Source organism: Cebus imitator, unplaced genomic scaffold (genome assembly GCF_001604975.1).
Source record: "Cebus imitator isolate Cc_AM_T3 unplaced genomic scaffold, Cebus_imitator-1.0 Scaffold45, whole genome shotgun sequence".
Classification (NCBI taxonomy): domain Eukaryota; kingdom Metazoa; phylum Chordata; class Mammalia; order Primates; family Cebidae; genus Cebus; species Cebus imitator.
Genome location: NW_016107360.1, coordinates 14352109 through 14368170, shown reverse-complemented (window position 1 = coordinate 14368170; position 16062 = coordinate 14352109). Strand labels below are relative to the sequence as shown.

At 42.7% G+C, this 16062-nt stretch overlaps 1 protein-coding gene across 3 annotated transcripts in view; it reads right to left on the bottom strand.

Annotated features, from left to right (window-relative positions):
* Window positions 1–14641, bottom strand: part of ZNRF2 (zinc and ring finger 2) — an 88813-nt gene extending 74172 nt beyond the window's left edge. For 2 of the 3 annotated variants that reach the window (XM_017527095.2, XM_017527096.2), the window contains exon 1: window positions 13107–14129. In XM_017527095.2, the coding sequence (XP_017382584.1) occupies window positions 13107–13578 (472 nt within the window). In that variant the 5' untranslated portion in view covers window positions 13579–14129. Of the gene's footprint in view, window positions 1–13106 lie in introns of all 3 variants that reach the window. The other variant, XM_017527097.2, reaches the window with a different exon arrangement.
* Window positions 14642–16062: the final 1421 nt, after the last annotated feature.

Here is a 16062-nt window from a genome sequence, read left to right as displayed (position 1 = left end):
AAAAAAAAAAAAAATCACAGAAATAATTCAAAAAAACTGCAGAATGAAAGCAGTTGATTCAAAGAGCCTAACAAATACGCTGCACAACGAATGAAAACAGTTCCCTCCTGAGACATGCAATAACGAAATTTTCATACAAAGGATCAAAAACCAAAATGACATCTATGTGCTCAACAGCATCACTAGAAGTCAGAAGGCAACAAAGCAACACATTTAAAATTCTCAGGGAAAATAACTCCAACCTAGAATTCTATATCAAGTCAAAGTACTAATCAAAAATGAGGGCAGAAATAAAATATTTTCAGAAATGGAAGCCTCAAAAAATTTTTACCTTACACATATTCTTTCTCAGCAGGACATACAAGATTGTAGCAACTAAAAACAATGGAGAACGCCCAGAAAGAAGAGACATATATTCACGGAATCAGGAGAGAGGCAGGCAAATGCAGTTTCCAAGATGATGATGAACAAAGAGGGATCTCATAGAATAATCAATTCAGAACAGGGTCCCGGAAGAGACTTTCACAAGAAGATGAAATTCAGGTGATACTCATTATATGCATAATCTGAGAGGAGATTTATACAACTGAGGGAGAGTTGTAAAACTAAACAGTTTTTCAGACAAATTTTTAAGACAAAAGAGAAAATACAAAATTGTACAGGAAAAGAAAAGGAGCCAAGTGTGAAAAGGACTCTGAATTATTAAAAGTTAGATTCCATACACTTCACAATTAAATATAGAATAACTCACACTTAAAATACCACAAGTGGTTGATCTAACTTCTCAGTCTCATCCCCAGATAACAGCTAAAGCAATTATCTACTCTACCATCTACTACTTATGACACAGACTCAAAAGAGATAGCACTCATTAAGTAACTTTCCTAACACATCAATTACTATATGAAAGTAACTCTATTAATTCAATATTTATAAAGACATTTAAAGTGGCCAATAACATTAATTATTCTTAGTTTCATTTTTTTTTTTTTTTTTGAGACGGAGTTTCACTCTTGTTACCCAGGCTGGAGTGCAATGGCGCAATTTCGGCTCACCGCAACCTCCGCCTCCTGGGTTCAGGCAATTCTCCTGCCTCAACCTCCTGAGTAGCTGGGATTATAGGCACGCGCCACCATGCCCAGCTAATGTTTTGTATTTTTAGTAGAGATGGGGTTTCACCATGTTGACCAGGATGGTCTCGATCTCTTGACCTCGTAATCCACCCGCCTCGGCCTCCCAAAGTGCTGGGATTACAGGCTTGAGCCACCGCGCCTAGCTCATTTTGTTTTAAAGAAACTAATGGCAATCCTCCGAAGACCTCTGTGTATGGTAAGGTGGTAGGAGGAGTGGACAAAAGGCGTTATCAAGGAACTGAGATTTCAAGGTGACCAGATATGCTGTTTTTGAAGAAGTGCTACGCTATGATAGACAAGAAATATGGAGAGTTCCAAATCAAGACTCCAGGACTCTCAGACTGAAGGGTGCTGAAGCACCAGCAAATAGTGAAATGCTTTGGTTAAATACCATGTCATCCAGGTTGCCTGAGATGCAGTAAATTATATAACTAAAAAAAAAAAAAAATCCAAGTTTTTCAGACTCTGCCCTGAAGCAGCAGCACACACTTAAGGAAAACACTGACCTGCCTTATCAACCACCCTTCCAACCATCTCCAACCACCCACAAAACACACTCACATTGATAACATTTTGTAACACATTCAAACGGTTACAAAAGAGCTATAAGCACAGTATAATTTTACTTCTAAGGCAATTTTATAACTGCCCCCATTTGTATAATTTACATTATACCTATTTGGTTCAAAAATTAATTTACCTGTATTTACGTTATACAAATAAAAACAGAGCATACCACTTCTACAGCACATTTTGAAACATAATTTAAATGCAGCAATAATTTTGATAATAATCTTATCTTAAAACATAATAATGTAGTTATCAAATACATTTTGGGAAACATTCAATATTTACAGTTTTACCATGTGTTTGGCATAGTAAATGTGCTGGAACACTCAATTAAAATGTTCAGAGGAGAATTTTGTAAATAGAAGACACACATTATAAAAATAATAAGGAAAACGAGGTTGTTTTTCAAAATCTGAGCAGTTGGGAAGAGAAAGGAATATGGTATCCAAGTAAAGCACATAGTCTTTCTGAGGCTGAGACTGGAAGTGGGGCATAAATTTTACTTGGATGTTTTCATTTTCTTAAAAGGTTCGTTCAATAGTTTAAAAAAGTGTAAAGGTATGAAGTATGTGGACTACTTTAACCCTCACAATACTACAAAAGCAGGTTTTTGTTTTGAGACAGGGTCTTGTTCCGTCACCCAGGCTGGAGTACAGCGGCATGATCCTGGCTCACCACAACCTCAGCCTCCTGGGTTCAAGCGATCCTCCTGCCTCAGCCCCTGGAGTAGCTGGGACTACAAGCACACACCACTATGCCTGGCTGGTTTTTGTATTTTCGGTAGAGACAAGATTTCATCACCATGTTGCCCAGGCTGGCCTGAAACTCCTGGGCTCAAGCCATCCACCCCCAACAGCCTCCCAGAGTGCTAGGGTTACAGGTGCAAGCCACTAAGTCTGGCCTGATTCTAGAGATGAGAAAACGGAGGTACAGAGGAATAAGAAACTTGCTTAAGGTCAGGCCAAGAAACATGACTTGAAGACTTAAACTCTTCCCCACAATAACAGAATACAGCCGGGACATAAAGTGCATCCCATCTCTGCTTTTGTGATTGATTTATGGACAGACGCAGAACTCAAAGTGAGCTAATCTGAGTCCTTTCTGCTGGAGGCTAAGGTACTCCCTTCAGGCCTGTAAGATTCCTTGTAGTTGGAAGTACAGAGAGTCTCAAGGCCCATCGGCTTAAAGAAGGCCCATACTGCCTGGGGGCAGTGGCTGACACCTGTAATCCCAGACACACACCGATACACAGACACTCACTCTCTCCCCCTCCCTCTCTCTCTGTCTCTAAATTTCAGCTCCAGGGGCCTTGGTTCTTGCATTTGTTCCTTCAATTCTCTTAGTTACCCTAGGATCCTTTTCAATAATTTGAAACAACATATAATTTTTCCACTTAATGCTATTTTGAGTTTTGTTTCTATCACTTACAACTGAAAGACTTAAATTCTCTCACCATGGCACACTATTACTTTTTTTTTGAGATGGAGCCTCGCTCTGTCGCCCAGGCTGGATGGAGTACAATGGTGCGATCTCAACTCACCGCAACTTCCACCTCCCGGGTTCAAGCAATTCTCCTGCCTCAGCACCCCCAAGTAGCTGGGATTACAGGCGCGTGCCACAACGCCAGTCGAGTTTTTGTATTTTTAGTAGAGACGGGGTTGCACCATGTTGGCCAGGCCGGTCTTGAACTCCTGACCTCAGATGACCCACCTGCTCAGTCTCCCAAAGTGCTGGGATTACAGGTGTGCGCCACCATGCCTGGCGACAGTGCAATACTTCTAAGTTAACATTAGCAGTAACAAAAGGGTAGTAGTAAGAACCACCACAATAAACACACACTTTAAAATAACTTCCAGGTAAAAGAAAATATCAAAATGCAGATAACATGATTATTCCTTGACAGAAGTGATTTTAAAAGAAAAAATGTGTACTCAACAATAATGAGATGGTAAGTATCCAAAGCTATGCGAACTGACTCTATGTAGTGAGAAGTAAACACAGCCTTAAATGCTTTTATCATTAAAAAATAATAAAGAACTAAGAAACTAGGAGAAAGAACAAAATTAACTTTACAAAAATGTGAAAGAACAGAATAGAGATAACAGTAGAAAAAATAAAAATAAATTAAAAATAGCAAAATTTATTGTTCAAACTGAGCACTGGTGCTCTGAAATATATTACATATAATAAATAACCTATTATGTATATAAAGCTTCTTTTTTTTCCCCTCAGCTCACATATGAATAGGTAAATTAATGAACTACTACAGACTAATCACAATTCAAGCAAAAATTAGGATATTCCACAAGGTCAATACTTATGAAATTCAAATGACTGAATGTACTTATAATTTTCTGACATACTAAGTATTTTTGTTGAAAAAAAAAAAAAAAAAGCCCTGAAGGAAATAGTGACTTATTATAGATAATATTACTCAAAATATATCTACCAATCTGCACTCATAAATATCAAAAACCTCACTTAAGTTTCTATGGGCTAAGAAAAATTTACATAGTCCTGAAGATTATATCTTGCAAGAAGTACTTTCCATTTCTAATGGGCAACTTGGCAATAAAGATCAAATGCCCTGAACAAAAGCGTATCTTTGTTTCTAGCAATCCCATGTCACTGATAAATTTCTAAGAACTGGAAAAATGGGCCAGGCACAGTAGCTCACGTGTGTAGTCCCAGCACTTTGGGAGGCCGAGGTGGGCGAATCACTTGAGGCCAGGAGTTAGAGACCAGCCTAGCAAGCATGGCAAGTCCCCGACTCAATTAAAAAAACAAAAATCAGCCGGGCGTGGTGGCGCACACCTGTAATCCCAGCTACTTGAGAAGCTGAGGCACAAGAATTGCTTGAACCTGGGAGGCAGGGGTTGCAGTGAGCCAGGACTGCACTACTGCACTGTAGCCTGGGTGACAGAACGAGAATCCATCTCAAAAAAAGAAAAACAAAAAAACAAAAAAACTGGAAAAAAATCTAAAAATTTGCTTACCAGGGTGTTCACAGAAACAGTGTTTTATTATAACCGTTCAAACTGCAAACAAACTGAATGCTCAACCATAAGGAACAACCAAATAAATCCTTGACTCTTCATTCTCTCTCATACCTCCACATCTAATCCAGGTAGCTCTATCTTCAAAACACTGGATATCCAGATCTGGCCACTGCTTAGCACCTCCAGCACTGCCACCCTCGTCCAAGCCACTGTTATCTTTCATCTGTATTTTTGCCTCCTTGCTGACTCTTGCCGCCTGGAGTCTACTCTCACACAATGGCCAGGGTAATCCTTTAAAACCCAAGTCAGATTATGTGAATCCTCTGCACAAAAATACTCCAGTGTCTCCCCATCCCTCTTTAAAACAGAAGCCGAAAACCACAGGTCAGTGGTTATGAGGCAGTTTATGATTCTGTGCCCACCTTAAGCTACCCTGCTACTCTCTGCTCTCACCCTCTACAGCCCTCTGCACTCCAGCTACAGTTTACCCACATAAAAGGTACACTCAGGCCTTAGGGCCTTTACAGTTACTGTGCCCTGTGCCTGAATGTGCTTTTCCCCCAGAGATCCTCAAGGCTTGCTCCTTCACTTTCTGCTTGAATTGTCACCTTGTCAGTGAGGTCACCCTTAAAACCCTATTTAAAATAGCAAGTACGGACGGGTCTCCACCCCAGAATCACTATCATCAGCCTTTGCACTCCATTTTTTTCCATTACCCTCAATGACCTAACACACTATATATTTTACTTGTTTTCTCTCCAAATAGAATAATAAGGCCCCTAAAAGTAGGGATTTTTATTTTATTTCTTCACTGCTCTAGCCCCAGATTATTGCTGGGAAGAGCAGGTCCTCATTAAATATTTCCTGAGTGATTTTTGGAATACTAGGTAATAATTAAAAATCATGTTATAAAAAATTTTAGGCCGGGTGCGGTGGCTCACACCTATAATCCCAGCACTTTGGGAGGCTGAGGCAGGCAGATCACAAGGTCAGGAGTTCAAGACCAGACTAGCCAACATGGTGAAACCCCATCTCTACTAAAAAATTCAAAAATTAGCTGGGCACGGTGGCTTGTGCAAGTAATACCAGCTACTAGGGAGGCTGAGGTAGGAGAATTGCTTGAACCGGGACCCAGGAGGCGGAGGTTGCAGTGAACTGAGATCACGCCACTGCACTCCAGCCTGGGCTACAGAGCAAGACTCCATTTCAAAAAAAAATTTTTTGGGGCCAGGTACAGCACAGTGGCTCACACCTGTAATCCCAGCACTTTAAAAGGCCAAGGTGGGCAGAGGTCAGGAATTCGAGACCAGCCTGATCAGCATGGAGAAACTCCATCTCTACTAAAAATACAAAATTAGCTGGGTGTGGTGGTGTGTGCCTGTAATTCTAGCTACTCAGGAGGCTGAGGCAGAAGAATCACTTGGTTCTGAGAGGCAGAGGTTGCAGTTAGCCAAGATCGCGCCATTGCATTCCTGCCTGGACAACAAGGATGAAACTCTGTCTCAAAAAAAAAAACTTTTTAATGTGACCTCAGAAACTGGTGGCAATGGAAAGAGCATGTTATCAAAGAATACGTAACCCATGGATCAAGAAGAAATCACAGGGAAATTAAAATGTTTTTCACAGAATTTTAACAAGGAGTCTCCAGAATCAGTGGGATTCAGATAAAGCAGTTCTTGGAGGAAAATTTGTACCTTTAAAACTGTGCATTAGAATATCCGAAAGCTTAAAATCAAAACAATATAAAAATGAATGTTCCAAATTGTGTGTCTAAAACACATACATAAAAGACAGTAACACTTTATTCTGGTTATTTCTGTGGTAAGATTACATACATGCTTCTCTGTAATGTTTTCCTCTAGTGAACAGATATTATTTTTATTATTTTTTATGAAAGGTTTTAAACAACTTCCTTTCCCTGTGGTTGAATTCTAATTGCTGGCCTCCTTCCTCTGCCTGTCTCCTAAAATACTTGCTCCTCTGGATTCCATCCCTGCTCCTTCTCAATTTATGTTCATCCCTTAGTAATCTTACCCACTTTCTGGATTCACTTATAACCTGCAAATGGATTTCTCAATTTTTTGTAATATCCTGAATTAGAGACTCATATTTCCAACCACTTAAAAGGATATTTCTATCCAGATGGAAATCCTATAGCCACTCAAATTTAACAGGCCTGAAAAGAACTCATCATTTCCTAAAACTTGTTCTTCTTCATCTTTATTTTTAATGCTGGCTAAAGATATCACTATGTACCCAGGTTATCAATTCTATCAGTTCTACCTTAGAATTCTCAATCAAATCCAACTTTTCTTCTCCCTCACCAATGCCCTGTTTCGAATTTAGGCATCTTCTATAAGTTATATTCTAAAAGAATCCTCGCTTATCCTCCTGCTATCACACTCCCCTCCTTAAGAACTGAGTCCTGATCCGGGTTGCTGCATACAGCCTGAAGGCCGTCCATGTAAACTACGAGTGTTAATTGTGCCCAATGGCCTCATCATGATACTCCCGCTGCTTTCAAACTTCCTTAGATAAAACAAACTTAACAGCACCATAAAATCCTTCACCTGGCTCCACTTTCTATTTTTCTAGCTTCTGGTTTTCATCATTCCTCTGAGCACCTTACAATCCAAACATATTTAACTTTTCAGCAAGCCCTATCAAAGCCTATGCTTCTGTGGATTTTTCTTTAGTCTGTAGTGCCCTCTCTCCATAAAGTTTTGCCGGGCGCGGTGGCTCAAGCCTGTAATCCCAGCACTTTGGGAGGCCGAGGCGGGTGGATCACGAGGTCAAGAGATCGAGACCATCCTGGTCAACATGGTGAAACCCCGTCTCTACTAAAAAAAATACAAAAAATCAGCTGGGCATGATGGCTCATGCCTGTAATCCCAGCGACTCAGGAGGCTGAGGCAGGAGAATTGCCTGAACCCGGGAGGCGGAGGTTGTGGTGAGCCGAGATCGCGCCATTGCACTCCAGCCTGGGCAACAAGAGCGAAACTCCGTCTCAAAAAAAAAAAATTTCTAAATCCTTCAAAATACAGTTCAAATGTACCCTCCTCTGTGAAGAATTTTTGAATAGCCTAGACAAAGATACTTCACTAAGCATTCTGTTAATAGTTCTATTACAGAGCTTGTTGCATTGCATGATAATCACATATATCCATCTCTCAAATTCAATTGAGAGTTGAGCAAGTACATAAAGAAGCCCCACATCTGTACCCTCAATATCTACAAAGCTCAGCCCCTAAAAGGGGCTCAATTCGTGTTTATTAATACTATACTTATCATATGCATTAGTACAACTTTTTAAAAGTAAATAAAAATGAGTTAAAAAACAGACTTCCACGTTCACCTGGTCAATCTAAGTCTATAATCCATGTGGTGGACAGAATTGACCTGGCTATTCTTGATTCCTACACTTCCTGATGTTTAAACCTTCGTATAATTCCCTCCCCTTGCACATGAACTAGACATATGACTTCCTTCTAATCAATGAAATACAGCAAAGGCAATGGTTTGTATGTGATTACATGCACATATTTATGTAAGAACATAGCACCAGTCCACCTTAGAGTCTCTTCCTTTGCTGACTTTGAAGAAGCAAGCTGCTCTGAACCTAATAACCACAAAGAAATAAATTCTGCCAATAACCCAAGGCAGTCTGGAGGCAGACCCTTCCCCAGTTGAGTCTCCAGACAACAATCCAGCCCTGCCAACACGTTGACTGCAGTCTTACAGAGGACCCAGCTAAGTTGTGTCCAGCCTCTTGACCCATAGAAACTGCCGAGGCAATAAATGTATTGCTTAGAGCCACTAAATTTGTAGTCATTTGTGAATAGGGAGCTTAGAAAGTGAATAAAATCAGAACCTAGGTATTTCTGAACCCTTTGTTCACAAAGGCCTAGGTTTTGTCTCATTTCTAAACAAATAAATGTGGAACCAGTCATGTACATGCAAAATTAAAACACAGACTAACATTTCAAATAAACAACAGTTCTTAAGAATATTTAAGTAAGGCAAAACTTAGCAAGTAATTTGCTGTATACATAAAGCAATTCCTACACTCTCTTTTAACACATTTGCCAACATACCCAATTGTACATAAATACTTAGTACATGTAATAAGTATAACATTAAGGCAATTCTCCTTAAAACCCAAACAATAAATAGTTTAAAAGTTGATATCCAATTGATGATATTTGGTAACTAGAAGAACTTACTGGTCACCAGGCAAAGCAATCAAATTGGAGGAGAGCAAGGTACTTGCTGGAAATATGCCTGAGGAAATAAGACACTATCTTACAACAGGGATCTTACTCCCTCAGGCACTGCAGCAGCCAGCAAAGCGTCAAAGTACCAGGTTCTTAGGTCAGGCTGCTCTCAGACCAGATGATGCCCTACGTAACTCACCAATCCTCCCCACCTTGCAGTCAAGAATAGTTCCAAAAAATTCCCAAAGCAGAAACTTCCATGACACAGGCCACACTTAAGCACAGTAAATGAAGGTATGAAATTACAAGTGAGAAACATTAACCTCCAAAATTCTTACTTCAGGAGTGGCAGGGTGGTGGTTAGAAGGCTCATTTTTCTTAGAAAGAGGCAAACATTCCTCTTCTGCCACTCCCCATAAAAGCCTTCAATGGAAAAGAATATTCAGGAATATGAAGTAGATTAATTACAATGTCCCAAATTCAAACACTTTGGCACTTAATACTGGTAAGAAGTGATAACCGAGACCAATTCAACAATGGTTAATTTGATGAAGATAATCTAACACCACAAAACTTCACATTTGCCTTAAAAATTAAGAGAAATCTTCCTAGAAACACAGGTTTTATTCAGCATATTCAGTTTTAAGAGAAAACCCACACTCCTTCAATATAAGGAAACATGTTTCACAAGTAAGGAGGCACCTGAATTATAATCAGACTACTGAAATACTAGCAAGCCACACCCAAAAAAGCTTAAGACAATCAGGAGGCCAAAAGCAACCCAGCATCACTGGCTGCCTTAGATTAAGTCATTTACATTTTCACTTCCGGACTCAAGCATACATTATAGAAGTCCACACGATTTCTCTGGAAATAATCTCCATTTATTGGTATATTTCTATAGCCTAATTCATCTACTCCATCCTTGCATCAGTAAAGGCTATTTCACCACTCATATAAATTGCTCGTATGAACAATAGCTACTTGACAGAGGGAAAAAACCATAGACATAAATTAAAGCCAAACAAATATTAAGGCTTTTAAATCATCAAGACTTTTAAACATTAGGAAATACTCTTAACACCTCTATTAAAACAAAGGTGATGGCAACACTATGTTGTCCATCAAGAGAGCATCTGTTCACTGTCACACGCACCAGTATGAAAAGAGTAACAAAGACGAGATTTACTTCACCTAAAATCTCCTATATAGATATAATCATATTCTGCTGTCTGGTAACTCAATTCTAGGAAATTTCTACAAACTGAAATATTTGGATTAGGCACTTTTCTTCCAGTTCTCTAGAGAGAATAAGAGTGTATATAGCCAAAGTAGACGTCCAAAAAACAGCAAAACATAAAACCAACACAGAAAACCTCCTCATTCAGTGTGTCAATTCATTATGAGGGAACTACTAACAATTCCACTTGCTAGACTCTTAAGGGTTAAAAAAAAAAAGGGAGTGGGTACCGTTTTTCATTTTCTTTGAATTACATGACAGCTTACAAAAGAATAATTTTGAATCTTATTAGTACCACATTTTCTTATTAGGAGATGTTAACAATGTAAACAATTAAAACAACAGTTTTACAAAAAACAATATGAACTTTCCATTAATTCAGAAATAATCCTTTTATCAATTTTCAGATAGTTATTTGTATGTAACCAAACATTTATACAATTTGTAACTGAATAAACACAATACTGTAATACAAACCAAAAAATTAATTGGAAGTACAATCAAGTCTAATTTTTTTTAATTGTGAGATTCTTCATCTAGCTCTCTAAATCTCAAGATAAGGAGAAACATGCTTCTATCGAGTTCTATTGTTTTCCTAATAACTCATACACTAATAAATAGGCAATGCCACTCAGTAAGGCAATGCCACTAATAAGGGGTTTTACATAAGTGTATTCCATCTCCCTGTCTCAACAAAGTTTTAAGGATGTGGCACTTTCATCTGATCTGTCATATAATAAGAAAAGACCAGGTAATTTCTCTGATCCCCTTCTACCATTTCTCAACTGAGGTTCCTCATCTGAATCACCAAACACAGGAAATTATTTCAGTGACTGTTTTCTCAATTGTTCCAAGAGTGATACATAACGAAAACCATCCTAAAAGCGCTGGAGCTAAAAGTTAAAATTCACTGCACACTACCACTCAATTCTCTCCAGAGAATTGAGAAAGGCTGCTATAAGTTACTCAGAAAGTGTCACTGTGTTACTAGGCCCCAGTCATCCAACTCCAACAGTACTAAAAGAACTATAGTGAGTACACAGATATAGAATCTAGATAAGAAAAAAGATAAATGCTTTACCTCCAACTTTAACAACTAGGTATTTTTACTTACTCATTTACTAGGAAAAGCATGGGGCTCAACTGTGTGTCCCTTGCTCTGAATCAAATGCATTTACTTTAACAAAATAAACCCATACAAATATAATGTTTGCCAAAGGGAATTATCATCTCTTAGAAAATGAATTTTTAAAAATCAGCATATTAAATATTATTAATTTGACAAGGCTTTTCCTATTCACCCTTCTTTAACAAAATTAAATGTTCATCTTTTGATAACTGCCAAATGCATATTTTCACTTTAAAAAAATATTAAAAACCAATTTGTCCTTCATTTTCGCACTAATCACCAATTCTCAGAAATTGCCTTTTAAATTCTTCAATGTGGACTACAGCACCTTCAACTGTTAGATTAGTTGTGATCAAATCACTCTAAGGACATCAGTAGAGTTCTTTTACTCAAAAGCAAATGACTTTTAAAAATGGCCCAATTTTAGGAAGGATGAATATATTTAATTAAGAAGCAAAAATTACTTTAAAACAACATAGCTACTTAAGTCAAGCGTTGTTCCATATTGAATGTGCAAAGTATTACTAAAAAGGAAAAACTAAACATGACATTCCTATTTTTAAATTATGCTGGAGTGAATGCTGATAGTACAAACATCAGAACAGATAAATTACTAAGTATTCCACTTTACTAAGTCTCTACTCAAAGTGCCTACGTTTATAAATATGAGTAAAAGAGGCACAAAAATATAAGGGATGGTGTTTTCACTGCTCGTCTGTGCTCAGTTGTGAATTTTTCTAATATCAGATACCTAATGCAATGACATGGGAATGCTTATCTATCTATACTTCTACTTATTTTCATAAAGCGGGGAGGTGGTCCTGATTCATTACTATTAGCGTTTTCAATAAAGCAGATCAGCATAAAATATAACTGAAGCGGCAGAATTCATTTTCCCCAGGACAATGCACCCTTCCTCCTCTTTCTATAGAAAAGCATATCATTTTGCTATTAAAAATGTCCATTTTTCACAACTGACTTTTCCTTAACTCTAGTCAATACTGCTCTTCAAAAGCATCTAGCCAATTACTGTACCATGTAGGCAGAGTTGCAAAATTTTTATTTCCTTAAGAAACTTATCCATTTTTAAAATGCTGTCCAAATTAAGCAGGACTCACATTAACTGTTATTTGTATGTAACCAAACATGTATACAATTTGAAACTGAATAAAAATAATGCTGCAATACATATTAAAAAATTAAGTAATTTGGAAGTACAATCAAGTCTAACTTTTTAAGTCTAAATTTTTAAGTGGGGTTTAAAAACAAACTTTTCATTAACGCATTCATCCAATTAAAGTGACACAGTAAGTGGGGCTGACACAGATTTAAGGATTACAGCTTTATATTAAAAGTCGGCCCAAAGATGGTAACTCAATGTTCATTTGAGACCCTTTGACTTTTGGCCTTTAAAAGCTGTTCCCCACTCGATTCCCCAGATGTAACATTTAGCAATGTATCTCCTCCTGACTTCCTGGTACTAAAAGCCACAACCACAAGGGCTGTTTCGTCGGTTTGTTGTAAAACAACATTTGCTCCAGTCACCTCACTGGAAAATGGACCTTCTCTACTGGGGAGCCGCAGAGGTGAGGGTGCTTACGAGGTTTAAAAACAAAACCACGCGTCTACGCGGTAGCAGCACCGCAGGTGTTAACTGCAGGCTTTCTTCCCAGGATAGGGACGTGCGCGGGCCGGGCGGGGCAAAAGCCCCCAGCGCCCTGGCCGAAGGAGAAAAGGAGAAGGGGTAAAAATACCCGGCGGCCGCTGCCCACGTGCAGCCGCGGGAGGGCCGGGCGCAAACGCGCGGAGATGGGGCCGTACCTCCAAACATGTGCGGCGAGAGGTGAGCTGGTAAGGAGCCGATCACCAGACGCGGCCCGCCGGGGCTCCCGCCTGCCGGCCGGTCCCTGCCACCGCCGCCGTCCTCGGGGCTGCTGTGCACCGAGTCCTGCGAGCCGTACGGGCCGCTGCTGCTGTTCGGGATGCTGAAGGAGGACTGCGCCGCGCGGGCCCCCGACGCCACGCTCCCCACGGCCCCGCCAAGGGAGCGGCTGCGCGGGGCCGGGGCTGCCGGGGCCGCCGAGGCCGCTGCGGCGCCGCCCGAGGCGCTGGGCTGGTGTGCTCCGGGCACCTGAGCCGGGAACCTCCCCGCGGCGGCGGACCGAGGGCCGCCGCTGCCGCTGCCGCCCGCGGTCCCATTGGCCCCTCCGCTGCTGCTGGAAGGCAGATCCGAGCCCGAGTACGCGCGCGTGCGGCCGTTAGCGGCGGCCGGGCCGCTCTGCTTGGCGCCCATGTCCGCCCTGCCCCGGGCCGGGCCCGCGCGCAGCGCCCGGAGCTCCGAGAGGGCGGGAGCGAGGGCGAGAGCGAGGGCAGAAGCCTGAGGGCAGGGCCGAGGCGCCGCGGCCGGCACAGAGAGGCCCCCGCACGTCCAGGGCCGCCGCCCGGCGCCCCGAGGGGCAGTCGGCACCCTGCGCGCTCTTCTCCGGGCGGTGGGCGAGGCCGGCGGCCTCACGCGGGCGCAGGAGACGTGGAGACGCGAAGAGGAAAGGGGATCCGGCTGCGCGCACCGCTCGCAGGCTCCAGCGGAAAGAGGCGGCTCAGGTGGACGTGCGGCGGCAGCTGGTTTCGGTTCTGGTGCGCCACGACGGGCCGCTGCCGCTCTCTGCCGCCGCGCTCGGCGCCCCGGGCCTCGGCACCGCCTCCTCTCGGGCGGCCGCTGCTACCGCCGCCATCCTCCGGCTCACACGGCAGCAGGCGGCTGAGTGGGAGGCGCCCGCCCAGACTTCGCCGGGGCCACCTTCTCTCCTCCCCCAGCCACCCAACTGTTATTAACGGAGAAAGAGGAAAAACGGGTGGCGCGCGAGGGAAAGACGAAGAATGGGAGGGAGGGGTGGCGCACGCTTCCCGGCAACCGTCGCCTCGCTCCCCCCGCGAAGGAGGGGCCGGGCTGGCGGGAGGATCTGAGCCGCGAAGGTGGGGGTGCCCAAGAGGGGAGGAGGTCCCGGACCCTCGCGCCGGAAGGTCGCGGAGCGGCGCGGCGGCAGGGTGCGCCCGGCCCTTGTGTTTGGGTCGCGCGCGGGGACCCCGCCCCCGCCCCCTCGCGCCGCCCGGACGATTGGCTCCCGCCAGCCTGTCTCCGCCTCCCCCGGCCGCGGCCTGCCCGCCCCGGCTCTGCCTCTCCTAGGTACGGCGGTGCGGTAGGTGCCGCCACCCGCAGACTCGGTGATGGACAGGTCTCTAGCCCTGCCCTCCCAGCCAGGGCGCGCCCTCGCCTCCACCGCGGGGCCTACGCCGTTAAGGAGGGACGGACGCGGGGCGCCAACCAGAAGGCGGCCCCTCCTCCCGCACGTGGCCCGGCGACGCTGGAGGAGCCAGTGTCCGCTGCAGCTTTTTCTGGCAGGGGGCGTGAATGGCTGTATCCTGTGCCCAGAGCCATTTGCTTTCGGTGGGTGTTGGTGTTACACACTGATTTAAAAAAACACAGAAGCTCAAAAGCCAGCTTGATCTGAATTAGACTTACTCATGGAACACCAACCCGGGAGGAAGCATGGAGTTGGAAGAACTCAGGATAATCCAGCTTGACCCTCTGTGGTTGGGCAAAAACCGTGGTGCCAGGAACGCTGCACCTGACTCATGAAACCCAGGATCTAGGCCCAACACCAAACTATGTGTAATGAGCAAATTATATTACCTTTTACCTTTTTGGGCTTTAGGTTTGTTTTTGTTTTGAGACGGAGTCTCACTCAGTCACCCAGGCTGAAATGCGGTAGTGCTGTGTCGACTCACTGACACTGCAACTTCCGCCTCCCGTGTTCTAGCCATTCTCCTGCCTCAGCCTCCAGAGTAGCTCGGATTATAGGAAGGTGCCACCACGCCTGGCTAATTTTTGTATTTTTGGTAGTGACGGGGTTTCACCATGTTGGCCAGGCTTGTCTCGAACTCCTTTCCTCAAGTGATCCACCCGCCTCCGCCTCCCAAAGTGTTGGGATTACAGGCGTGAGCTACCGCACCCTGCTGACTTGAGGTTTCTTACCTAAACTGCTTGTGTTAAATCCTAGGGTACCCGCATCTTTAAGATCCTATAATTTCTCTAAAATGGAATGTAATAAAATTTTCCTCAGTGCATTCCTCGGTGTTCATGTGGTCTCTCCGTGGCAGAATGGGGTCTGGATACCCAGGGAACAGCCTGCTCTGAGACTCCCATTTTGAAAATGTCTAGTCTCTACACATATCCTCACCTGAAAATAATAGCAAGTGGTGTTTTGTAAAACTACAGAAATGCTTCGTCTTTTTTTTTTTTTTTCAGTATTTGCAATGTCTTTTATGTAATGATTTTCGTCACTCTTAAAATATGGCAATCAAGTTTTTAAACAAAAGAATATATGTACACATATAAAGACATGTGTAACTATGTACACACACATATATAAATGGAAAAACGTACTCAGTGCTTTATATGCAATATCATGTTAAGATATGGTGATCATTTTGGTTAAATGCCCTCTCCTTATAGATGTTTCCTTGCACCCTGTTCCCCACCCCAGCATTACAGACCGACTTCAGTGTTCCCACTCAGTGCTGTACAATCCCTCTTCATAGCTCTGATCTTGTTATCATTATTAGACATCTTGCATGTCACTAAACAATTGGCTCCATGATAAACCTCACATCTGCACCTCCAGTGTTTAACACAGTGCCTGGTGCTTGTGATGATACAATAAATGTTCTGTGAATGAATTAATGAGTGAGTGAATACATATATCCTCGCCAGTTGTAC